Here is a 25,828-nt window from a genome sequence, read left to right as displayed (position 1 = left end):
ACCTCTGGATTTTCTGATTGGGTGAAACAGTAAACTCCTTCTACTGTTTAAGTCAACTTAATATTTTTGTTAATAATAACAAAAGTTTTTGATATATTGTTATCACACAGTTTATTGCCACATATGATATTTCATATACTAAACACTCCAGTACACATTTTTATACATTAAACATGCAGTCAAAAGGGGGAAAAGTAACTACATGTGGTATAGTATGATTCTGGAGATAGAAAGGAAGAAACATTTCCCCTGCCCTAGCATCCCTCCCATACTCTTGTCTACTGACATCTGAAATTCTTCATTGGGATGGTGGTAACTTTTAAGCCTTTGCCTCATAATAAAAAGAGCTAATAGATAACATTTATTGAGTATCTTTTTTTTTTTTACAAGGCCTTTCGCTTATTTGTTTAAGAAATTTCATTAATCTTCAAAAGCTAAGTATGAAAAAAGAGTGATACTCAGAAAAATGAAATAACACACTCAGTGTCATATAGCTAGTAAATGTCTGAACTGGCATTCAGTCAGGATTCTCTGATTTCAAAATCCATTTCTATGAGCACTCTATCTTTACGATGGAAGACTCACTGAGTTGGCAGCAGCTGTTTACACATTCCTCTGTAAATACATCAGTGAGTCTTTTTTCTGAAGGTGTTTTGGTAGAGAGGGCAAGAGTTGACCAGAAGTCAAAGTGAGGGGCCACACCAGAGACAGAAAGGGTCCCACACTTCCCTGCTGGGGATCTGGTAAGTAACCTTGACCTTTCCCACTTTTTTCTCAAGACAAATATTGGTTTACATTAAAAGAAAATTTCAAAATAGGGATAACAGTATGTCTGGCTGGGGAGTAACTATTAGATATAGACAGTTCAGTTCAGTTCAGTCTCTCAGTCATGACTGACTCTTTGAGACCCCATGAACCACAGCACACCAGGCCTCCCTGTCCATCACCAACTCCCAGAGTCCACCCAAACCCATGTCCATCAAGGAGAGATAATAGCTTATATAAAATACGGTATAATTGTTACAATACCATGTTTTTCACTAAAATTATACAAAAGAATAACTTAGAGGATGGCATCTGTGATTACTGTGGGGACTGTCTTGTAATTTAAGAATAAAAAAAAAACTTCTAGATGAAGGTCAACTAAAATTGAAGAAAAGCATAGTTAAATGTAACCTTTTAAACCATTTTGATTGTTTTCATGATACCAGTTGTTTGGAATTAGTTAAGACATTTTGCAGCCCAGTACTGTGGTCAGTTTTAGTTTATTTTCTAAACAAAAGGGGAGATTTAGAGAAAAACAGATAAGGCTGACTGTGGTAGGCAGAAAAATTCCCCCCTCTTCCCTACCCCTCCCAAACCCCCCAATATATTCACTTCCTAATCCCTGGAACTCTGTGAATATTATCTGATAGGGCAGAAGATCTAATTGAGTTAAGAATTATGAAAGAAGTTTATCCTGAATCATTCAGGTCTAAGTGTAGTCACATGTTCCTAATAAGAGAGGAGACAGAGACATAGAGTTGAGAAGGTGATGCAAAGATGGAGGCAGAGACTGGGGTGATGTGACCTTCCACCAAGGAATGCTGGCAACCACCAGAAGCTAAAAGAGGAAAGGAACTGAATCTCCCGAGAGACACTAGAAGGAAAGCAGGTCTGTCCACAAACTTGGTTCAGACCTCTGACCTCAGGTGCTATGAGAAGATTCATTTCCATTGTTTTTTGGACATCACGCTTTTGTAGCAGTTTGTTATGGCAGCAGCCCTACAAAACCAACACACCTTTATTATTTTCTTAAATGTAAACACCTTTAAACTCTATTTGGGGGTTAGAGTTAGGCTCCATCAACATAATCTAGAAAGAGAAAGCAGAAAAAAGGGAAGGTTGAATCACCATGCATAAAGAAATGAGAGAAATTTGTAGTATTCTTGCATGCCTTAGAGACAAAATTAGAAACCTTACAAAGCACTGGGTGGAGTCAAGGGAGAGGAAGGGACAGAGAAGGGAAGAGGAGGGAGGCAAGAAGAACAATTAAAATTTTAGGTGTTAGGAAGGGTCAAGGGACTTTTAAAAAGCAAATTGTCTAATATTCATTTTTTTCCATTTATTTTTATTAGTTGGAGGCTAATTAATCTACAATATTGTAGTGGTTTTTGCCATACATTGACATGAATCAGCCATGGAATTACATGTGTTCCCCATCCTGAACCCCCCTCCCACCTCCCTCCCCGTCCCATCCCTCTGGGTCATCCAAGTGGACCAGCCCCAAGCACTTGTCTCATGCATCCAACCTGGACTGGCGATCTGTTGCACACTTGATAATATACATGTTTTGACGCTGTTCTCTCAGATCATCCCACCCTCGCCTTCTCCCACAGAGTCCAAAAGTCTGTTCTGTACATCTGTGTCTCTTTTTCTGTCTTGCATATAGGGTTATCATTACTATCTTTCTAAATTCCATATATATGTGTTAGTATACTGTATTGGTGTTTATCTTTCTGGCTTACTTCACTCTGTATAATGGGCTCCAGTTTATCCATCTAATTAGAACTGATTCAAATGTATTCTTTTTAATGGCTGAGTAATATTCCATTGTGTATATGTACCACAGCTTATCCATTCGTCTGCTGATGGGCATCTAGGTTATTTCCATGTCCTGGCTATTACAAACAGTGCTGCGATGAACATTGCGGTACATGTGTCTCTTTCAGATCTAGTTTCCTCAGTGTGTATGCCTAGGAGTGGTATTGCTGGGTCATATGGCAGTTCTATTTCCAGTTTTTTAAGAAATCTCCACACTGTTCTCCATAGTGGCTGTACTAGTTTGCATTCCCACCAACAGTGTAAGAGGGTTCCCTTTTCTCCACACCCTCTCCAGCATTTATTGCTTGTAGACTTTTGGATAGCAGCCATCCTGACTGGCGTGTAATGGTACCTCATTGTGGTTTTGATTTGCATTTCTCTGATAATGAGTGATGTTGAGCATCTTTTCATGTGTTTGTTAGCCATCTGTATGTCTTCTTTGGAGAAATGTCTGTTTAGTTCTTTGGCCCATTTTTTGATTGGGTCATTTATTTTTCTGGAATTGAGCTGCAGGAGTTGCTTGTATATTTTTGAGATTAATCCTTTGTCTGTTGCTTCATTTGCTATTATTTTCTCCCATTCTGAAGGCTGTCTTTTCACCTTGCTTATAGTTTCCTTTGTTGTGCAAAAGCTTTTAAGTTTCATTAGGTCCCATTTGATTATTTTTGCTTTTATTTCTAACATTCTGGGAGGTGGGTCATAGAGGATCCTGCTGTGATTTATGTCAGAGAGTGTTTTGCCTATGTTCTCCTCTAGGAGTTTTATAGTTTCTGGTCTTACATTTAGATCTTTAATCCATTTTGAGTTTATTTTTGTGTATAGTGTTAGAGAATGTTCTAGTTTCATTCTTTTACAAGTGGGTGACCAGTTTTCCCAGCACCACTTGTTAAAGAGGTTGTCTTTTTTCCATTGTATATTCTTGCCTCCTTTGTCAAAGATAAGGTGTCCATAGGTGCATGGATTTATCTCTGGGCTTTCTATTTTGTTCCATTGATCTATATTTCTGTCTTTGTGCAAGTACCATACTGTCTTGATGACTGTGGCTTTGTAGTAGAGCCTGAAGTCAGGCAGGTTGATTCCTCCAGTTCCATTATTCTTTCTCAAGATTGCTTTGGCTATTCAAGGTTTTTTGTGTTTCCATACAAATTGTGAAATTATTTGTTCTAGTTCTGTGAAGAATACCGTTGGTAGCTTGATAGGGATTGCATTGAATCTATAGATTGCTTTGGGTATTATAGTCATTTTAACAATATTGATTCTTCCAACCCATGAACATGGTGTATTTCTCCATCTATTTGTGTCCTCTTTGATTTCTTTCATCAGTGTTTTATAGTTTTCTATGTATAGGTCTTTTGTTTCTTTAGGTAGATATACTCCTAAGTATTTTATTCTTTTTGTTGCAATGGTGAATGGTATTGTTTCCTTAATTCCTCTTTCTGTTTTCTCATTGTTAGTGTATAGGAATACAAGGGATTTCTGTGTGTTAATTTTATATCCTGCAACTTTACTATATTCATTGATTAACTCTAGTAATTTTCTGGTGGGGTCTTTAAGGTTTTCTATATAGAGGATCATGTCATCTGCAAACAATGAGAGTTTCGTTTCTTCTTTTCCTATCTGGATTCCTTTTACTTCTTTTTCTGCTCTGATTGCTGTGGCCAAAACTTCCAAAACTATGTTGAATAGTAGTGGTGAGAGTGGGCACCCTTGTCTTGTTCCTGATTTTAGGGGAAATGCTTTCAATTTTTCACCATTGAGGGTAATGTTTGCTGTGGGTTTGTCACATATAGCTTTTATTATGTTGAGGTATGTTCCTTCAGTTCCTGCTTTCTGGAGAGTTTTTGTCATAAATGGATGTTGAATTTTGTCAAAGGCTTTTTCTGCATCTATTGAGATAATCATATGGTTTTTATCTTTCAGTTTGTTAATGCAGTGTATTACATTGATTGATTTGTGGATATTAAAGAATCCTTGCATTCCTGGGATAAAGCCCACTTGGTCATGATGTATGATCTTTTAAATATGTTGTTGGATTCTGTTTGCTAGAATTTTGTTAAGGACTTTTGTGTCTATGTTCATCAGTGATATTGGCCTGTAGTTTTCTTTTTTTGTGGCATCTTTGTCTGGTTTTGGAATTAGGGTGATGGTGGCCTCATAGAATGAGTTTGGAAGTTTGCCTTTTGCAATTTTCTGGAAGAGTTTGAGTAAGATAGGTGTTAGCTCTTCTCTAAATTTTTGGTAGAATTCAGCTGTGAAGCCATCTGGTCCTGGGCTTTTGTTTGCTGGAAGATTTCTGATTACAGTTTCGATTTCTGTGTTTGTGATGGGTCTGTTAAGATCTTCTATTTCTTCCTGGTTCAGTTTTGGAAAGTTAAACTTTTCTAAGAATTTGTCCATTTCTTCCAAGTTGTCCATTTTATTGGCATAGAGCTGCTGGTAGTAGTCTCTTATGATCCTTTGTATTTCAGTGTTGTCTGTTGTGATCTCTCCATTTTCATTTCTAATTTTGTTGATTTGGTTCTTCTCCCTTTTTTCTTGTTTATTGAGGTAAGCCTGTAATGCTATGAACCTTCCCCTTAGCACTACTTTTACAGTGTCCTATAGGTTTTGGGTTGTTGTGTTTTCATTTTCATTCATTTCCATACATATTTTGATTTCTTCTATGATTTGTTGGTTATTCAGAAGCGTGTTATTTAGCCTCCATATGTTTGAATTTTTAATAGTTTTTTTCCCCCTGTAATTCAGATCTAATCTTATTGCATTGTGGTCAGAAAAGATGATTGGAATGATTTCAATTTTTTTGAATTTACCAAGGCTAGATTTATGGCCTAATATGTGATCTATTCTGGAGAAGGTTCCTTAAATGTGCACTTGATAAAAAGGTGAAATTGATTGTTTTGGGGTGAAATATCCTATAGATATCAATTAGGTTTAGCTGGTCCATTGTGTCATTTAAAGTTTGTGTTTCCTTGTTAATTTTCTGTTTAGTTGATCTATCCATAGTTGTGAGTAGGGTATTGAAGTCTCCCACTATTATTGTGTTATTGTTAATTTCCCCCTTCATTTTTGTTAGCATTTGCCTTACATATTGCAGTGCTCCTATGTTGGGTGCATATATGTTTATAATTGTTATATCTTCTTCTTGCATTGATCCTTTGATCATTATGTGGTGTCCTTCTTTGTCTCTTTTCACAGCCTTTATTTTATTTTATTTTTTTTATTATTATTTTTTTACAGCCTTTATTTTAAAGTCTATTTTATCTGATATGAGTATTGCGACTCCTGCTTTCTTTTGGTCTCCGTTTGCGTGAAACATTTTTTTCCAGCCCTTCACTTTCAGTCTGTATGTGTCCTTTGTTTTGAGGTGGGTCTCTTGTGGACAGCATATATAGGGGTCCTGTGTTTGTATCCATTCAGCCAGTCTTTGTCTTTTGGTTGGGGCATTCAACCCATTTACATTTAAGGTAATTATTGATAGGTATGCTCCCGTTGCCATTTACTTCGTTGTTTTGGGGTTCGCGTTTATACAACCTTTCTGTGTTTCCCTAGAGAAGATCCTTCAGCATTTGTAGAAGAGCTGGTTTGGTGGTGCTGAATTCTCTCAGCTTTTGCCTGTCTGTAAAGCTTTTGATTTCTCCTTCATATCTGAATGAGATCCTTACTGGGTACAGTAATCTGGGTTGTAGGTTATTCTCTTTTATTACTTTAAGTATGTCCTGCCATTTCCTTCTGGCCTGAAGAGTTTCTATTGATAGATCAGCTGTTATCCTTATGGGAATCCCTTTGTGTGTTATTTGTTGTTTTTCCCTTGCTGCTTTTAATATTTGTTCTTTGTGTTTGATCTTTGTTAATTTGATTAATACGTGTCTTGGTGTGTTTCGCCTTGTGGGTTTATCCTGTTTGGGACTCTCTGGGTTTCTTGGACTTGTGTAACTATTTCCTTCCCCATTTTAGGGAAGTTTTCAGCTATTATCTCCTCGAGTATTTTCTCATGGCCTTTCTTTTTGTCTTCTTCTTCTGGGACTCCTATGATTCGTATGTTGGGGTGTTTCACATTGTCCCAGAGGCCCCTGAGGTTGTCTTCATTTCTTTTGATTCTTTTTTCTTTTTTCCTCTCTGCTTCATTTATTTCCACCATTTTATCTTCTACCTCACTTATCCTATCTTCTGCCTCCATTATTCTACTGTTGGATCCCTCCAGAGTGTTTTTGATCTCATTTATTGCATTATTCATTTTTAATTGACTCTTTTTTATTTCTTCTAGGTCCTTATTAAACATTTCTTGCATCTTCTCAATCCTTGTCTCCAGGCTATTTATCTGTAACTCCATTTTGTTTTCAAGATTTTGGATCATTTTTACTATCATTATTCTAAATTCTTTTTCAGGTAGACTCCCTATCTCCTCCTCTTTTGTTTGGCTTGGAGGGCATTTTTCATGTTCCTTTACCTGCTGGGTATTTCTCTGCCTTTTCTTCTTGTTTAGATTGCTGTGTCTGGAGTGGGCTATCTGTATTCTGGTGGTCTGTGGTTCCTTTTTATTGTGGAGGTTTCTCCCAGTGGGTGGGGTTGGATGATTGGCTTTCAAGGTTTCCTGGCTAGGGAAGCTTGCGTTGGTGTTCTGGTGCATGGAACTGGATTTCTTCTCTCTGGAGTGCAATGGAGTGTCCAGTAGTGAGTTTTTAGATAGGGTCTATGTGTTTGGTGTGACTTTGGGCAGCCTGTATGTTGATGCTAAGGGCTATGTTCCTGCGTTGCTGGAGAATTTGCGTGGTATGTCTTGCTCTGGAACTTATTGGCTCTTGGGTGGTGGTTGGTTTCAGTGTAGGTATGGAGGCTTTTGGATGATCTCTTATTACTTAATGTTCCCTGTAGTCAGGAGTTTTCTGGTGTTCTCAGTTTGGGGGCTTAAGCCTCCTGCCTCTGGATTTCAGTCTCATTCTTCCAGTAGCCTCAAGACTTCTCCAACTATACAGCACTGATAATAAAACTTCTCAGTTAATGGTGAAAAGATTCTCCACAGTGAGGGACACCCACAGAGTTTCACAGAGTTACATGAAGAAGAGGAGAGGGAGAAAGGAGATAGAGATGAGCAGGAGGAGAAAAGGGGAGACTCAAGAGAAGAGAGACAGATGTACGCAGTACTCTGTTCCTTAAGTGTTCTCCGTAGCCCAGAACACCCACAGAGATTCACAGAATTGGATTGAGAAGAGAAGGGGGAGGGAGGAAATAGAGGTGATCTGGGGGAGAAAAAGGAGAGCCAAAAGGGGAAGAGAGTAATCATCACACTCCTGAGTAAAAATGGGTACTGAATATTGGATTCTTAAATGTCGAAAATTGATATCAAATACTGAAAAAGAAAGATTAACAATCTAGAGGTTAGACTTAAAAATACAATATTAAAAACAAAAACACAAAAAATTTAAGAAGTATATATGAAGTTCGCTTTTAAAATAGGGTCTTTTTTTTTTTTTTTGCAAGGTTATAGTGAAATGAAAATGAAAGTTAAGGAGTAATAGAGGACTTTAAAATAAAAGAAAAACATAAGGAAAAAAAATTTTTTTAATTAAAAAAATAGCAAAAATATACGAAAATGAAAATTAAGGAGTAATAGAGGACTTTAAAAGAAAATAAAAGAAAATGAAAATTAAGGAGTAATAGAGGAGTAATAGGGAATTTTAAAAGAAAAGAAAAAAAAAGTTAAAATTTTTTTTTCACTTAAAAAAAATAGTAAAAATTTATCTAGGAATTTCTCTGGAGCTGTTGCGGGCAGTGTGGGTTTGGTTCAGTTTCAGATAGCTCCTTGTTCCAGCTTACACTTCTCGATATCTATAGGCCCCTTCCGGTGTAGTCGGTGTTACCTACAGGGATTTTAATCTGTTGCACCCGTCACTTCTGAAGCAGTTCCCTTTGTTTATTTGGCTTCTGTTTGCAGGTCTCCTCAGTGTCTAATTTCCACCCTGACACAGGCGGGCGGAGGTGGTCTCTTGTTTAGGTTCGCTTGTTCAGTCGTGCTGTGGAGAGGGAGGTGCACTGCAGACAAATGTCACTGGCGTGTGTGGGGAGCACTCGCAGTGTTCCAGCCACACTGGGTTTGCCCCCGCTCGCGGCGTGTACTTTCCCCGTCTACACTGCTCAGGCTCCAGGCTGCTCTATAGGGAGCGGGCCCTGCGTTGTGTGCGGTTCCAGTTTTCGGGTACTACACAAAAGCACAGACTCGGTTGGGCCTGCGTTTTGTGCCTTCCCCAGCCTGAGCAGCTCAGGCAGCCTGGAGCTTGACAGGCGCACTCTCCCCAGGTGCGGTGCGCCTTCTCGCCTCCGCGGGCCCAGCCTCGGTTTCCGTGCGCGCCGGTCCGGTGCACCTTGTGACTGTTCCGGGGAGCTGGTCTCTAGCCGCGACCCTCCCGGCAAATGTCAACCATCCAGAATCTCAGGAAGTCTTTGGTTAGAAACTGGGAGCCTGTTTGCAGTTTGGTAGGGGGTGCGTCTCTGGGGCCGAGTTTGCCCCTTTCCCCTCCCCCCTGCCTCCTGCCTCCGGCGGGGGATGGGCCGGTCCACAGCCGGCTAGCTCTTCTCTGGAATTGTTCAGTCCTTCCTTTGTTCTGCGAACGGCCCGCAGTGTGTTCAGTTAGCACTTTTCGCAGGTTAATTTCCTCTCTCTCTCTTGCTATCCCACAGTTTAAGTTGCTATCTCATGATAGCTCCCTCCGATTGCCCTCAGGGCTTTCGGGCCGGTCCTTACCCTAAGCAATGCCACCGGTTCCTCTCCATTCAGCCCCCACTTGCTGGTGGCGGATGCAAGCGTCTGGGAGTTGCAAGCATACTTTTCTGCTGGGAGTTGCTTTTAGGCATGTAATCTGTGGGTTTTATTTATTTTTCCTCCCAGTTAGGTTGCCCTCCAAGATTCGAAAACTTCCCCCAGACCCGCCAGTGAGAGGGTTTCCTGGTGTTTGGAAACTTCCTCTATTATGACTCCCTTCCTGGGACGGGTCTTTTTATCTTTTATATTTTGTACTACCTCCTTTCGAAGACAATGGGCTGCTTTTCTGGGCGCCTGATGTCCTCTGCTAGTGATCAGAAGTTGTTTTGTGGAGTTTGCTCAGCGTTCAGATGTTCTTTCGATGAATTTGTAGGGGAGAAAATGGTCTCCCCATGCTATTCCTCCGCCATCTTAGCTCCTCCCTCCTAATATTTATTTTTAAATTGTTCACTGTGCTTTCCTCTGACAAAAGAATAAAAAAAACTCCCCAGTCCTTTTCATAACAGAGTCAGCTTCACTTAATCACATCATGTGTGTGAAGCTTTGGAAGAATCAAAGAAGGGTGGCTGCTACCCTGGCAACAGAGAGCAGAGAGCAACTTTCAGTGGCAGGAGACAGACAGACAGGACACTGGAAATGGGAACTCCAATAGCAGGCAGCTGTGAGAACTTTGAGTTTTCTGTGATTTGCAGAGAACAATGAAGGACTTTGAAATGAGAAGAGTACCACTATCCCTGGAATATTTATTCACACACAGAATTAAGTGAATATAAGAAAGACTGAGGACTTGAGAGTTCCCTGTCCTAGTGTTTAGGATTCTGGGCTTTTACTGCTATGGCCTGGGTTCAATCCCTGGTCAGGGAACTGAGATTCCACAGGCTGCATGGTGTGACCAAAAAAAAAAAAAAAAAAAAACAACTAAGGACATGAGGACATCAGGGAGCTGATACTTGGTACTGTTTATCTTTAATTTTATAAAATTATGACATTTCATAATAGACACCTGTTTACATTCCATCTATACTATATAGGCCATTTTGCAAGTATACTACAGTTCTTTTATTTAGGAAATAAAATATTACAATAGAGCTAGAGCCTATCCCTATTGTTTTCTCCTCCCATGAAACATTTTGTACTTTTTACTGTACCTATAAACAATCCATAACATTGTTTAAAATTTTCATGTAAATAGTATATTGATATGTCTTTTTGTAACATATTTTTAAGAAAAATTTTAACAGGTGATACACGAATATAGTCCCAAATCAAGCCAATACAAAAAGTACACACCTTGCCAATAATGAAAAGGAATGTCTGCTTCCATTTAGTCTCACCAGTACAAAGTTATGAAAACTTAAAAATTTTTGCCCATCTGATAAGTGAGAAACAATTTTCAGTGTAACTGTAATGTGCATTTCTCTCATTATGGGTGGGGTTGAGTGTATTTTCATATATTTAAAGGACTTTTATGTCTCTTTTTTCTGAGAACTGGCTGTTGATTTCCTTTGTCCATTTTTCTATATGACTGTTTTTCCCCCAATTTTCTAGAAATCTTTATATACTAACAGGATGAGTTATTTAACTGCAACAGGAGCTGCATATATCTTTACTCTAGTTTTTCATTTGTTTTTTGACTTCACAAAAAGTAAGTTTTGACTATTATAAATTATTTCTTTTATGGCTTCTAGATTTCTAGTCTGGGAGCTCAGAATTATTTTATCTTGTTGTCATTACTTAAAATTTCACACAGTATTTTCCCAGTATTGTGTAACTCCCTTTTGATCTACATTCAATTCAAAATTCAACTGACCATTTAAGCTCCCGTTTCTTCTTCCCAGCCATCACTAAAACTGTCTTCAGAGACCTCAGGCCAAAATCGTAATGGTCCTATCAAATATTAAAATATTTGAGTTATTAAGTTTCTGGAAAAAAATGAACAAATTGGAAATAAATGCATATAGTATACTGTTAAATCACTAATTATCTATGCTATGAAGAGAAATGGTGTTATGAATTCAAGAAACCCTCAGTTTTGGTTCTAATGTTCTCACTTCTTTCCCAAACTTGTCCTTCTAAAAGTCTCCTTCTCAAAGAAAAAAAAAAAAGATTAACAAGTTTCAAACGAGTTAAAAAATCATTATCTGAGTTAAGTTTTCTCTAAAATGGAGAGCTGGATTTAAAGAATATATTATAAAAATGAACACTTTGGAGATAATCTGGTTAGCTGCCCAAACCATTCTGGGTTATAAATAAACACACACACACACACAAATAATAAAAAAATAAAAAATAAAAAAAATAAAAATTAAAAAACAAACAAACAAACAAACAAACAAAAAAAAAGTGATTTTTGCCCCCTCGCGGCCCCTGTAGCGTCCCTAGTTACCGGGGCCCTAGAAAAAAAAAAAAGTGATTTTTGATCCCTCGCGGCCCCTGTAGCGTCCCTAGTTACCGGGGCCCTAGAAAAAATAAATAAATAAATAAATAAACACAAAGTTGGCATGTCCTAGAACAAAATTTTTCAAAGTGGGGTATTCAGACTAGCAGCATCGTGAACACTTGAAAACTTGTTAGAAATGTAAACCCTCAAGCCCCACCTCAGACAATTAGAAAGTTGGTGGTAAGGTCCAGCAATTTATGTTTTAAAAAGTCCTTCAAATTATTCTGATGCACTATAAAGTTTGAAAACAACTGCTCTAGATGTAATCTTCCTTGCATGAAGAAGGCAGCCTATAATTTAAAATTAGAGCTACTTGACTGCTCTCTCCAGATCAGATCCCAAGGAAAGCTTAGAACTTTGATTTACATATTGCCTTATACACAAGTTGCATGGACTTGATATGCTGATAGGAATTTTAGTTCCAGATCATTCTTGGACTAATACCTGAAAAGTTATCATTTAATGCTTCATGTAATCACCTTTACTTTGATAAAAACAGTTTGTTACCTGTTGCGAGAGTTGCTTGCTAGCTAATTTGTAAATGTTAACTAGCTTTCCAGAAAGTAATTTTGCAGATTTGAAACCAACAGAAAACAGCATTACTTCAGCAATCATTTGATAATGGGGAGCCATCATTGCCACTGGGCGAAACAGAGATTTTAAGTTATCTGGGAGTTCCACTCGACCTTTGTATCTTAAGAGGATAAGAAAAGCAAAGAAACAGAAAACATCATATTTCAGTTTTTCAAATGAGAGCCACATAAATTTCTCCCAAATAGTAATTCTATTGCCTTTCTATGTGACCTTTATCTGAAAACAAAAAGTTTACAAGATGGTTTCTACTGTGCTTTTAACTCACAGAGCTTGCTAGCGTATGTTCTTTTCTTCCTGTGCCTCCTCCCACAGTTTACCTCACATCAGTTCCCTGATTCCATCAACATTCTGTCAACACATATTTATTGAGTCTGCCAGTCTCCACTCCCTGTAAACTATCATATTGTTACTCCTGCTACTTTCATTAGCTTTTCTGCCTATGTCTTCTTTGTGACAGACTACCAACCTTTTCATTTCTCTCTGGCTATTCATAAACAGGAAAGTTCCCTTGGTCAGAAGCTTAGTGTGACATCATCCATATGGACAAATACAGAGCTGTAGTGCTTATAAATGGTGTGGGCAGTGGAGGGGTTCAGAGGCATGGTGGAGGGTGAGTGATGGATACACAATGTCAGTCAACTCTGTCTATAGATAAGATTAAAAAACAGGATTTTTGCCTGTGTCCATTCCTACTACTTTGGGCACCTGATGCAAAGAACTGACTCATTAGAAAAGACCCTGATGCTGGGAAAGATTGAAGGCAGGAGGAGAAGAGGACGACAGAGGATGAGATGGTTGGATGGCATCACTGACTCGATGGATATAAGTTTGAGTAAGCTCTGAGAGTCGGTGATGGACAGGGAAGCCTGGTGTGCTGTAGTCCATGGGGTCATGAAGAATTGGACATGATTGAGCGACTGCACTGAACTCCTACCACAGATGTAACTGGTACTTACCCAGGATTTAGGGTGACAAATACTGCACAAGACATATTTATACGAATTTCTTTTCCTTCCAGTACAAACCTACAAGACATTACAGTATTCATCATTAAGACAACTGCTTTCTGTAAGCCAAAATATCTTAACACTACAAAGGAGTTTGCAAAACTTCCTGAGACTGTGTTACAATTAAATCCAAACAGAACATGCTAGGAAAAAAAAAAAAAACTGTAGGAAGGGAAAGAAGAGGTTTTTTATGCTAAATCATGAGCTCTGCTGGGATTCAGATTTATTTGATCACGTCTGATGATGTCTGGAGAGCTTTGTGGAGCTCAAGGCAAGAGGATACCCATCTGAATGAACTGACTTACACACAGAAGAGGATCTGAGGAGACATAAAGCTCTGCCTGGATGACACAGTGGAACCCAGAATGGCCTCAGTAGAGTTCTTGCTTTAAAATGAAACACAGCCCACTTCCCAACACCCAATTAAATAATTCCGGGAACACCATGAAGCAGAACCTCGGCATGAATAGTGTCATGCTGCTGGCACCAGAAGAAGAGACAATGGAGAGAAATCCCCTAGTGATTTTATGGACAGCTGAACTGATGAAGGTGGTCAAACAGGAATGGAAGAACAACTGGGACAAAACCTAAGGACTGTCTAGACACAAATGAGGAAAACTTTGCAGAAGCTGAGATGTGGTGAAGAATTGGTGAAGTGTGAATTATTGTAATCCTGGTTATATCCACAGACTTGTGAAGCCTCATAACATTGAGAGTAATGCCAGAAGTGAGTGCCCATTAGCTTGAGTTAGAATTATTAGATTGGAATTGAAATTTTAAACCCACAAATCCAAGTATGCTCAAAAAGGTAAATCATGTAAGTTCCTAAATTTATCTAAAAAGAAAAAAATTTTGCTTGGATTAGTATACATTAGTAATCCTAACATACAAATATTGTTATTAAAGGATTTTTTAAATAAAAGTATATTAATCCAGAGTAATGGAACGACAGGATTCTTGTGTGTGGTCAGTATAACTTTGTATTTTTTTTTTTAATATGTAGAATTAAAGAAAAAAAACCCTTTGATTTCTTCAAATGAAATATCATCAAATGAATAGGTACTAAGAGAATTTAAACTCAAAAAGAAAAGTAATTAGAACATATTTGCTTCCTTTTCCTGGTAGCCAAGAATACTGTTCCAAGCTTGGGAAGGAGTCTGCAAGCTAACTACACATATTTTCATATTATTTTCCAAACAAAGGAAACATTCAAGTTAAGTGCCATTCCTTTTGGTGTGTGCTTAGGAAAACAAGAGAAACAAACCCAAACACTTCTGGTAGAAAAAAATATTAAATAATAATTAAGCAGTAAGTGTACATCAAATTTCCATTCCCAAAGTATAAACACACTTATCAAATACCTGACAGAATAGCTGTCTTTTGCTGCCTTAATTGTTAGCATCTGTGAGGCAATCACAGAGAGAACTTCCACATCAATTCGATTGAATTCATCGAAACAACACCAAGCTCCTGTCTCAACCAGTCCAAAGAAGAATTTCCCCATTATCTTAAAAAAAATGATTAATGAAATTATTATTTAGGTGAGCATTTTTACTGGGACATTAATTTCTGCAAGTTCTTCCCATTTTACCCAAAGCAAGCAAACACTGTTTGCACGTCTCCCTCTCAAGCATTTTTGTAGGGCTGAAAGCAGTAATATTTAGGCTCTAAGACCACTCAACTACTCTGCCTGTCTCCTGTAAAAGTCTTAACATGTGTGCATGCTAAGTCGCTTCAGTCTTGTCTGACTGTGACCCTATGGGCTGTAGCCAGCCAGGCAAGAATACTGGAGTGGGTTGCCATTTCCTCCTCCAGGGGACCTTCCCAAATGAGGGATGGAACCCTAGTCTTCTATATTTCAGGCAGATTCTTTACTGCTGAGCCACCGGGAAAGCCCTAAAAGTTTAAACACAGCAGCAGCAGCAAACTGATGCTCACAAGAGTGAGAAAGTAGAAGCACAATTCACATTCGCATAACTGAGCAATCGCCTGGGTGCCATGTTCTCAGAACCACGCACTGGCAGTAAAAGTCTTCAGTACAGTTTTCTGGCAGATGGTTGGAAGAGTTCCCCTTTCTAGGTCCGGCCAAGACTCAAGGTTTAGTGGTCAATGCCTGGTAGTAATGCAGACAGTTGATGTTTAGTCATTAAGTCGTGTCTGACTCTTTTGCAACTCCATGGTCTGTAGCTTGCCAGGCTCCTCTGTCTATGGGATTTTTTCCCTTCTTCAGGGGATCTTCCCCACCTAGGGATGGATCCTTTACTGCTGAGCCACCAGGGAACTCAGTAATACAGATTTCTGAACTAATAATTTAAGTGGAATGGAAGATTGGGGCCAGGCTGGAGTAGGGACAGCAAATGCAAGCAGCTCTTAACTCTGCTTCTGCCATTTACAATGGGCAGGCCCAGGGTGGCTAGATCCTCCAGTGTCCTTGTAAAAGACTGAAAATATGTGTTGAAATCTGTTGATCTGTAAATGTTATAAAGTGAAACAAGCCAGATAAAGTGTCTGTGGACTGAATACCTGTTGAGGAATGCTCAAACTCTAAGAGGAGCTTTTGTTAGGTGCTGCAACGGGGCAAGATGTGAGAATTGGAGAGAGCCCCTCTGACTCAGAAGCCTGAAAAAGTTGATTCCTCCCACTGACTGCAGCAATCAGATCCTGTCTTTATCTAAAACTTTGATATTTTGTTTATCATGCTTTTGGGGGGGCATTTACCTTGATTCTTTAAAAAATACATTGCACTAAAATACTATTTATCTTGATGACCAAGCATTTTGGCTCCTCATTGAACTTTGCTTAGCAGGTAAGAGCGTCACTCACCTTACCCTAGTCCCACTCCTGCAGAGCCCCAGTAAAGATAGTTTCCAGGGAGGACAGAGAGGCTATTTGGTAAGTGTTTTAAGAATAATAGCTCAATCAGCTTATTTATATTTACTGATATTTTTAATGTGCCGGTGAATACATAATGGAAATGTAGGATCTCAGCAAAATGTAAAAGGTTTGGGCTTAAGTTGAAAAATAAAATAAATTGGAGTGTTTTGAAACTAAGGAAATTTGTGATAGGCACAGACATATGTGACATTTTTATAAATATTTAAGAATGCTATGAGATATATCTTAGATAGTATGCAACCAAAACAAAATAAGGCTGACATAAACTTGTAATCACTTATATAACCTCTGACTCAAATTTTTGTGTTACTCATAGTAGCTTCATTGTTCTTTATTTTCAGTAAATAAAAGTATAGGTTAGAATATGTAAATTTGTATTACAGAAGCAGTACTCTTAATTTTTTATATATTCATGTTTCATACCAATTTTGTTTGAAAAGATCCTCCCTGTCAAAACATTGGAAAATCTGTCTTAAGAAGTGGTTCAGCTGAATAAAGGTAAACTGTGTAATGTTTTAAGTTTCAATTACATTTAAAATTTCTCTTCTGTTAGTTTAAAAGAATAGCATTTATAATTATATTAATACTTAATGTCTAAGATATTTTTCTTATTCTTTTAATCCTCAATGAATTATTTCTTTTATGTGCCCAATAGTTTTTTTCTGAGTATATAAGAATAAGCTTTACCTTATAATCCAAATTCTCAAAACAGTTGAAGACTACACAATGTTTGCCTAAGGACTGGGAAACAAAAATGATATTTTAATATATTTATTGAATTATGACACAAAGTACTAATTTTAAAACTTCCAGAGTAATAAAATATCTTATTCTTTCAAGAAAATTTTTACAATATAAAGGTGTTTATACCAAATTTAGAAATCCACAAGACTCAGTATAGGATTAACACACATATACTGTTATAGTTTAGTTGATTAGTGCATGGAGGCTTAAGGTCCTATTTTTAAACACATAAATAAACTAAGAAAAAACATTTCAGTACTATCATAAACTATACCCTTTGCTTTCATAAGTTGCTTCTTTGTCTCTTTTTCTTATACACGCACACACACACACACACACACACACACTTCTGTTAATCACAAAGACTAGGCAAAAATCTGTGTATGGAGCTCAAAACAAATGAATCACTTCTACAGGAAAGGAAGAGGGGACAAGCTACCATTTACATAGATGTTAGTTCATTATTATAGTCCAAGTCAACTATGTTGACTTACCAAGATCCTAAGTCCCAGCACACATTAAACATTCAAAATTAAATGATGATGTATGAATTAACAAATATGTTAATGTGTTTGCTAAATATTATGAATACTTTAACAACAGGAAAGGTGTAAACTTAAGATAACTTTTAAAGTTTGTGTGACTAAAAAAAAAAGTTTTTATTCTAGATATAGAAACCACTTACTTTTGCTAGATCTTTAATACTCTCAGTTTTTCCTGTACCAGCTGGACCAGCAGGGCAACCTCCTAGGTTCAAGTGTAGTGCTCCGGTGAGAGTCAGCCAGCATCTGTCAGTGAGAGGTGTAATCACCAGTCTTGGGGTACAGCCCAAGTACTCATAGCCGTAAGTGAAGCTGGCATCTCCTTGAGATACATAGCACAACTTCTGTTTCTCATTCCATTTATATTGCAAATGTCTGAAAACAATATTTTAAATGATCATATTATCTGGGCAAAATGATTTTTAATTTTTTTCACATGCAGAAACATATTAAGATTATGTTGACTTAAAAACATCAAAAAATCAAATGAAAAGACTGATGGATGAGTCATCAATTGCTCTATTAGACAGGAACTACTAGAACTTGGGGTTATCCATTCAGGGAAAGGGCTTCCCTGGTGGCTCAGATGATAAAAAATCTGCCAGTAATGCAGGAAACCTGGGTTCGATCCAGATGTTCAAGCTGGTTTTAGAAAAGGCAGAGGAACCAGAGATCAAATTGCCAACCTCTGCTGGATCATCGAAAAAGCAAGAGAGTTCCAGAAAAACATATATTTCTGCTTTATTGACTATGCCAAAGACTGACTGTGTGGATCACAATAAACTGTGGAAAATTCTGAAAGAGATGGGCATACCAGACCATCTGACCTGCCTCTTGAGAAACCTATATGCAGGCCAGGAAGCAATAGTTAGAACTGGACATGGAACAACAGACTGGTTCCAAATAGGAAAAGGAGTATGTCAAAGCTGTATATTGTCACCCTGCTTATTTAACTTCTATGCAGAGCACATCATGAGAAACACTGGGCTAGATGAGGCACAATCTGGAATCAAGATTTCCGGGAAATATCAATAATCTCAGATATGCAGATGACACCACCCTTATGGCAAAGTGAAGAGGAACTAAGAAGCCTCTTGATGAAAGTGAAAGAGGGAGTGAAAAAATTGGCTTAAAGCTCAACATTCAGAAAACTAGATCATGGCATCTGGTCCCATCACTTCATGGGAAATAGATGGGGAAACAGTGGAAACAGTGTCAGACTTTATTTTTTGGGGCTCCAAAATCACTGCAGATGGTGATTGCAGCCGTGAAATTAAAAGACGCTTACTCCTTGGAAGGAAAGTTATGACCAAACTAGATAGCATATTAAAAAGCAGAGACGTTACTTTGCCAACAAGGTCCTTCTGGTCAAGGCTACGGTTTTTCCAGTGGTCACATATGGATGTGAGAGTTGGGCTGTGAAGAAAGCTGAGTGCCGAAGAATTGATGCTTTCGAACTGTGGTGTTGGAGAAGACTCTTGAGAGTCCCTTGGACTGCAAGGAGATCCAATCAGTCCATCCTAAAGCAGATCAGTCCTGGGGGCTCATTGGAAGGACTGATGCTGAAACTGAAACTCCAATACTTTGGCCACCTCATGAGAAGAGCTGACTCACTGGAAAAGACCCTAATGCTGGGAGGGATTGGAGGCAGGGGGAGAAGGGGACAAAAGAGGATGAGATGGCTGAATGGCATCACCGACTCAATGGACACATGTTTGAGTAAACTCCAGCAGTTTGTGATGGACAGGGAGGCCTGGTGTGCTGTGATTCATGGGGTCACAAAGAGTCGGATACGACTGAGCGACTGAACTGAACTGAACTGACTAGAACTTGGAATACTACAAACATGAACACTCTTCCCTACGAGAAAAATGACCTTGTTGAATTATGCTACTTTGGTATGATGGTCAGCATAAATGGAAGATTTACATAACAATCATCTCTATGAAGTTTTTATGGCTTCCATAAGAATGTAGTTTCAGACATTATTCATTATAACCACTACATCAGTGGTTCAGGACTACATTCTTATGGAAACCACTCTGAGTTAAATTGGTGGCCCATTTATATCTTAGTTTATGCTGTCATCTAGTATTTTGTGTATCCCTCATAAAACCCTTTTAAATCCTTTCTAGAACAAAGCAGATTATAAAGAAATATAAAAATGAGTACATTTAAAAATATAAATTAAAAAGAAAATTAAAAAAATTGTAAACTACCACCTTGCAAAGTCTCAGATGAAGAGAGAAAAGTCACTATTGAAGGAAATGAATTTTTTAAATTGTAGTTGACTTACAATACTATATTAGTTTCAGGTGTACACTGTTCCATTGGTAAAGAATCTGCCTCCAATGCAGGGGATCCTGTTTCAATTCCTGGGTCGGGAAGATCCTCTGGAGAAGGGATAGGCTACCCACTCCAGTACTCTTGGGCTTCCCTTGTGACTCAGCTTGTAAAGAATCCACCTGCAGTGTGGGAGACCTGGGTTCGATCCTGGGTTGGGGAGATCCCCTGGAGAAGCGAAAAGCTACCCACTCCAGTATTCTGGCCCAGAGAATTCCATGGACTATACAGTCCATGGGGTCACTAAGAGTCAGACACGACTGAGCGACTTTCACTTTCATAGTAATGTGACAATTTTATAGGATATACTCCATATAAAGTTACTGTTGACTGTATTCTCTTTGCTGTATATTACATTCTCATAATTTATTATATCTAGTAGTTTGTACATCTTAATCTCCATTACCTCTATTGCACTTCTCATCGCAACCACCTTCTGGTAACGACTAGTTTGTTCTCTGCATCTATGAATCTGTTTCTGTTTGGTTATATTTGTTCATTTATTTTTTAGATTCCACATATAAATGAAAATATACAGTATTTATCTTTCTTATTTCACTAAGTCTAATATCCTCCAGGTTCATGTATATTGACATAAATGGCAAAATTTCATTCTTTTTTATGATTAAGATTCCATTGCATGTATATAGCACATCTTCTTTATCCATTTATCTGTGGATGGATTTATGCTGTTTCCATATCTTAGCTATTGTAAACAGTGCTTCAATGAATGCTTGGGTGCATGTATCTTTTGAAATGGTGTTTTCATTTTCTTCAGATAAATATACATGGTATAATTGGTAATTATTTTTAATTTTTGAGGAACCTCCATACTGTTTTCCAGAATGGCTATACCAATTTTTATTTCTATCAATAGTGCATGAGGGTTCCCATTTCTTCACATACTCACCAATGCTTGTTATTTGCTGTCTTTTTGACAGTAGCTATTCTGGCAGGTGTGATATATCTCATTGTGGTTTTGATTTGCATTTCCCTCATGATTAGTGATGTTGAGCATCTTTTCATGCATCTGTTGACCATTTGTATTTCTTTTGGAAAAACATCTGTTCAGGTCCTCTGCCCATTTTTTAATTGGGTTGTCTGTTTTGATATTGAATTGTATTAGGTTTTTTTAAAATACTTTGGATATTGACCCTTTATCAGATGTATCATTTACCAATAGTTTCTCCCATTTAGTATGCTGTTTTTTTGTTTGGTGGATGGTTTCCTTTGCTTTGCAAAAGCTTTTAAGTTTGATTAGGTCCCATTTGTTTATTTTTGCTTTTGTTTCACTTGTCTGAGGAGATATATCCAAAAAATTGCTAAGACCAATGTGAAAAAGCATACTGCCTATGCTTTCTTCTGGATGTTTTATGGTTTCAGGTCATATATTTAGGTCACTAATCCATTTTGAGTTTACTTTTTGTATAAGGTGTGAGAAAATATTCTATTTTCATTCTTTTCCATGTAGCTGTTGAGTTTTTCCAAGACCACTTATTGATGAAACTGTCTTCTTACCTGTATTCTTACCTCCTTTGTCATAGCTTAATTGACCATTTTGTATGAATTTAGGAAAAGATTTTTCACTGTACTTGTAGTGTATAAGTAATTTTTCATGATTATTCTAGGCTGAAAGAAATATTTCATTGTTTCTTTTATTAATTTTTAGGCCCAAAGCAGCTTAAGAAGCATTTTTGTCTTAATGACTTACAGTAGCTTAATTTTTTAAATTATACAAATAAATTGAAAAAATATATATTTATTTCATTCTTAAATAACTGGAGGGTTGTGTGTACCTGTTGTACACTGCATAATTTCTCAAACTTTGAAATGAGATTGGATCATGCCAATCTTACTTCCTGTGCCACATTAATTTTAATTCAGTTTTTTTTAATTAATTTTAATTCAGCTTGTTTTTTTAACAGGGTCACTGCCAAAAACTTAGCTTTGCAAAGATAAGAGGTCACTGAAAGGTTGTAGCATGATCTAATATTAACATTGTAAACTGCTTCAAACTGTTAGTAGCTGGGTATCTTACTGATGTTATATATCCCTTGTTTGTTTAGTCACTAAGTCCTGTCTGAGTCTTTTGTGATCCCACAGTCTATAGTCTGCAAGGCTCCTCTGGTTCATGGGATTTCCCAGGCAAGAACACTGGAGTGGGTTGCCATTTACCTCTCTAAAGGATCTTCCTGACTCAGGGATCAAACTAGTGTCTCCTTCGTTGGCAGGCAGATTTTTTATTACTGAGTCATCAAAGAAACTCTGGTATCTTATAGTGTCCTTATAGTCTCTCAAAAGTTTAAAAAATCTTACAGTTGTGAGTGCCCTATGGTGCCATGGGACACCAAGGCACACTATATGGAAGCTATACCTTTAGAATCATAGATACACTCAGAGTTTTAATATTAATAGAATCTTCTTTCTCCTAGTTTACTTTTCTGTATATGCTCTTCCACTTTTAGTTTTCACTTTTAAAGAGAGTCAATAGAAAGTAATAATGACATGCTAAACTTTATGCAGCATGAGGGCTCACAGACAAGACATATTCCTTCAGAAATTAAAAGTGTTTACAGTTATACTTCAGTAATACAAACATACAAATATATATAAAATATAAAGTATTCTGGTAAAATATAGTAGACAGTGGTGCCAGTCAAATGCAACAGCTTCTTTCCACTCTATTTTCCTTAGAGTTTAAAGGAAATTGTCATACCTAAAATCAGTAAATTTATGCTAATACAGAATTTATAAAATAAACTGTTATTGAGAATCAGGGATCTTATGCAGGTAGGGCAGTTGTTTTCCTATGAAAAGAGGAAACTTAAGAAAAAAATTAATTCAGCAGTTTGAAACTATATTTATTATAAGAATCTTATGTTTGATTTCTTCACCAAAATTAATGGCACTGTTTTTCTGTACTTTCATATTTGTATATGAAATACTACATGTATATGACTATCTACTTATTGCCCCTGGGTAGGAAGAAGGGCTTCCCTGTAGCTCAGCTGGTAAAGAATCCACCTGCAATGCAGGAGACCCCAGTTCAATCCCTGGGTAGGGAAGATCCGCTGGAGAAGGGCTAGGCTACCCACTCAGGTATTCTTGGGCTTCCCTGTTGGCTCAGCTGGTAAAGAGTCTGCCTGCAATGCAGGAAACCTGGGTTGGGAAGCTCATTTGGAGGATGAAATAGCTACCCATTACAGTATTCTGGCCTGGAAAATTCCATGGACTGTACTGTCTATGGAAGTCACAATGAGTCGGACATGACTGAGCGACTTGCACTTTTTAGGAAGAAGGGAGTTCTGAGTTAGAGAACTGGCTAGAAATGTTCTTTGGTTTGTTTCCCAGCTTGGTCTGTCCCAGAACTGACAGCATGTGGGGGAAAGAAGAGGCTTGAGGTAGAGCTTCTTTTACTACCCATTGAAAACTGCCCTCTGCCTGATTGGTAAAAGGGAAAACGCAGCTAAGAGGAGTGTGGTCAGTTCAGGAAGATAAAACAAAAAGAACTTAAAATGAAGGAGAAGAATAGTGGAAAAGAGGAAGAAGAAAGCACAGAAATAAGTACTCAAGTTGGTGGAATTTGCTTATAATTTCTATAAATCCCAGAGATATAAAACTCAGGTCAGACAAAATTCGAGGTAGAGAATTAACTTACCTGAGATAGGTATATGAGAAGTTACTTTATTTAGAGTTGTAATTTCAATCTACCTACCTTGTCCACTCAAAATCATCTGCATTGAAAATACTTTTGAGTAGTAAATCTCTCACTATGTCTCTGCAGTGAACATACAGGGTAAGCAATGCCCCTAGTACAACTTTTGCTCGAGAGTTGTGAGTATCCAGCACCACCAGCTCTGCAACCTCTTCTAGACCATGTATCATACCAGCATGGACTTTTTCCACCTCTTTTTTTGGATGAGAACTCACAAAACTTTTGATACAATCATTATAAAATATGATCTTGCTCTGAAAAAATAAGATACAAAAGTAATAATTTTGAAGCATAAATTTTATAAATGAAAATAGATATTCTCAAGAGTGGTGTGGTGTGGACTGAAGGCAGGAGGAGAAGGGGACAACAGAGGACAAGGTGGTTGGATGGCATCATTGACTCAATGAACATTAGTTTGAGCAAGCTCTGGGAGATGGTGAAGGACAGGGAAGTCTGGCATGCTGCAGTCCATGGGGTTGCAAAGAGTCGGACATGACTGAGACTGAACAATGATATGTGGTGTGTATTATGCATGAGTCATCATATGTGTGTAAAAGAGAGAGCTTACACATTTGTATGCATTTGACACTTAGAGATTGAACTTTGATGAATGCTTGTGGGAGCCTTATTCTTTAATAAATGGAAACATATTTATCACCAACATTTATATTTTCTAAATTTTATATTCTTAATCTATCATCACTTAGGCTAAGTAAGAACCTGGGGACAGTAATAACGGTATCATGATTCCAAGATTAAATTACTTCTGTTTTCTGAGTGGGACTCAGAAATAGGTTAAGTTTGTAATTTTTAGGAACTTTATATAACTTCTATTATTTGATCCATCTTTTGTCACTCTTTCCATACATACCAGAGCAGTTTTAAAAAGGCTACTGGATTTAAGTCAAATTGACCTAGCACTTAATGGAGGGAGATATGTCAGGAGGTTCATAGGTTTCTGGCCTGTAATTAGGTGAATTGTGATTCTAGTCACTAAGATATTATACCTACTGAAGGAACAGCATGCTGTAGGTGAAGGGACACAATGGATTCATTTGGGATATGCTGAATTTGAAGTGCTTAAGAAATACATGGGCTTCCCAGGTGAAGAACCTGCCTGCCAATGCAGGAGTCATAAAGACGTGGGTTTTAACCCTGGGTCAGGAAGATCCCCTGGAGGAAGGCATGGCAACCCACTCCAGTATTCCTGCCTGGAGAATCCCCATGGACAGAGGAGCCTGGCAGGCTACAGTCCATGGGGTTAAAAAGAGTCAGACACAACTGAAGTGACTTAGCACTCTCAAGAAATATACAAGAGGAGCTATGAAGAAATAAATATGAGAATAATTAGCATAGAGGTAATATGTAGAATGGTGAGATTTTTTTCTTTCCAGGGCAAGATAAGTGTACCCAGATGGGAAACTTAATGTATCAATTAGTGTTTTGGCAGCATGCAACAGAAACTAACTCTGACTTCCCAAAAGCATGTTGTAGACCTCTAATAGCAGATCAGCTGGAGGTGAGAGCTGAGACTTAGGAAGCGGGTAGAAGCAAGAATCTGGGCCAGGCATCAGGAACCATAGTCATGGTCATGCCACAGAAGAGTCTGGTCAAAAGTCACTGTACTGTCACACCTGAGGTATTTATTCAAGATTCACAACCTCAGGAGAGAGCAACCAGTGGGCTGAGACCACCTCTGAGGCTGCCTCAGTGTAGGCTGAGGGAAGGTTTGCATACGGTAAAACTGACTATGAACTAGATTTTATCTATTTATTTAGCTAAACATAGAGGACTTCTCAACCACTATAGTTTGATTAAATCTATATTGAAATTCTCTTAGTGGATACTGCATGTAAACACTTTATTATACCAACAGGTGTCCACTCAGAGATAGTTCCTAGTTATGTTACATATGTAGAAGTGTTTACAAGAGGAAGGGAAGTTGTAAATTGCATACCAGGATAGGAAATTTGCAGTAGGTAAGGCAGACATGGGAAAACAAAAATATGTTCAGTGAGTGAAGTTGAAATCTATCATAAAATATTTTTGGAAACAGATTACTGACTGCTTCTAATTATTAAGCATGTTTGGAGGACCAGGGGTTTGGGAAAGATCCTTTCTTAGTAGAGCAGATTTGATTATTTGAATGCCTAGTAAACTGCAGAAATGTGCATATTGATTAATTATAATTTTGTTGTCTTCATAAAC

The 25,828-nt window shown here is 37.8% G+C and overlaps 1 protein-coding gene across 1 annotated transcript in view; it reads right to left on the bottom strand.

The window, feature by feature from the left end:
* The window catches only part of DNAH14 (dynein axonemal heavy chain 14), a 388,841-nt gene that overhangs the window by 190,618 nt on the left and 172,395 nt on the right, over window positions 1–25,828 (bottom strand). Inside the window, exons 27-33 of the mRNA XM_043922886.1 lie at window positions 23,621–23,874; window positions 17,706–17,937; window positions 16,964–17,017; window positions 14,743–14,888; window positions 13,331–13,399; window positions 12,288–12,474; window positions 11,151–11,227 (exon numbers count right to left, since the gene is read on the bottom strand). Of these exons, the coding sequence (XP_043778821.1) occupies window positions 11,151–11,227; window positions 12,288–12,474; window positions 13,331–13,399; window positions 14,743–14,888; window positions 16,964–17,017; window positions 17,706–17,937; window positions 23,621–23,874 (1,019 nt within the window). The remainder of the gene's footprint in view (window positions 1–11,150; window positions 11,228–12,287; window positions 12,475–13,330; window positions 13,400–14,742; window positions 14,889–16,963; window positions 17,018–17,705; window positions 17,938–23,620; window positions 23,875–25,828) is intronic.

Source organism: Cervus elaphus, chromosome 14 (assembly GCF_910594005.1).
Source record: "Cervus elaphus chromosome 14, mCerEla1.1, whole genome shotgun sequence".
Lineage (NCBI taxonomy): Eukaryota > Metazoa > Chordata > Mammalia > Artiodactyla > Cervidae > Cervus > Cervus elaphus.
This window is presented reverse-complemented; position numbering and strand designations above follow the sequence as displayed.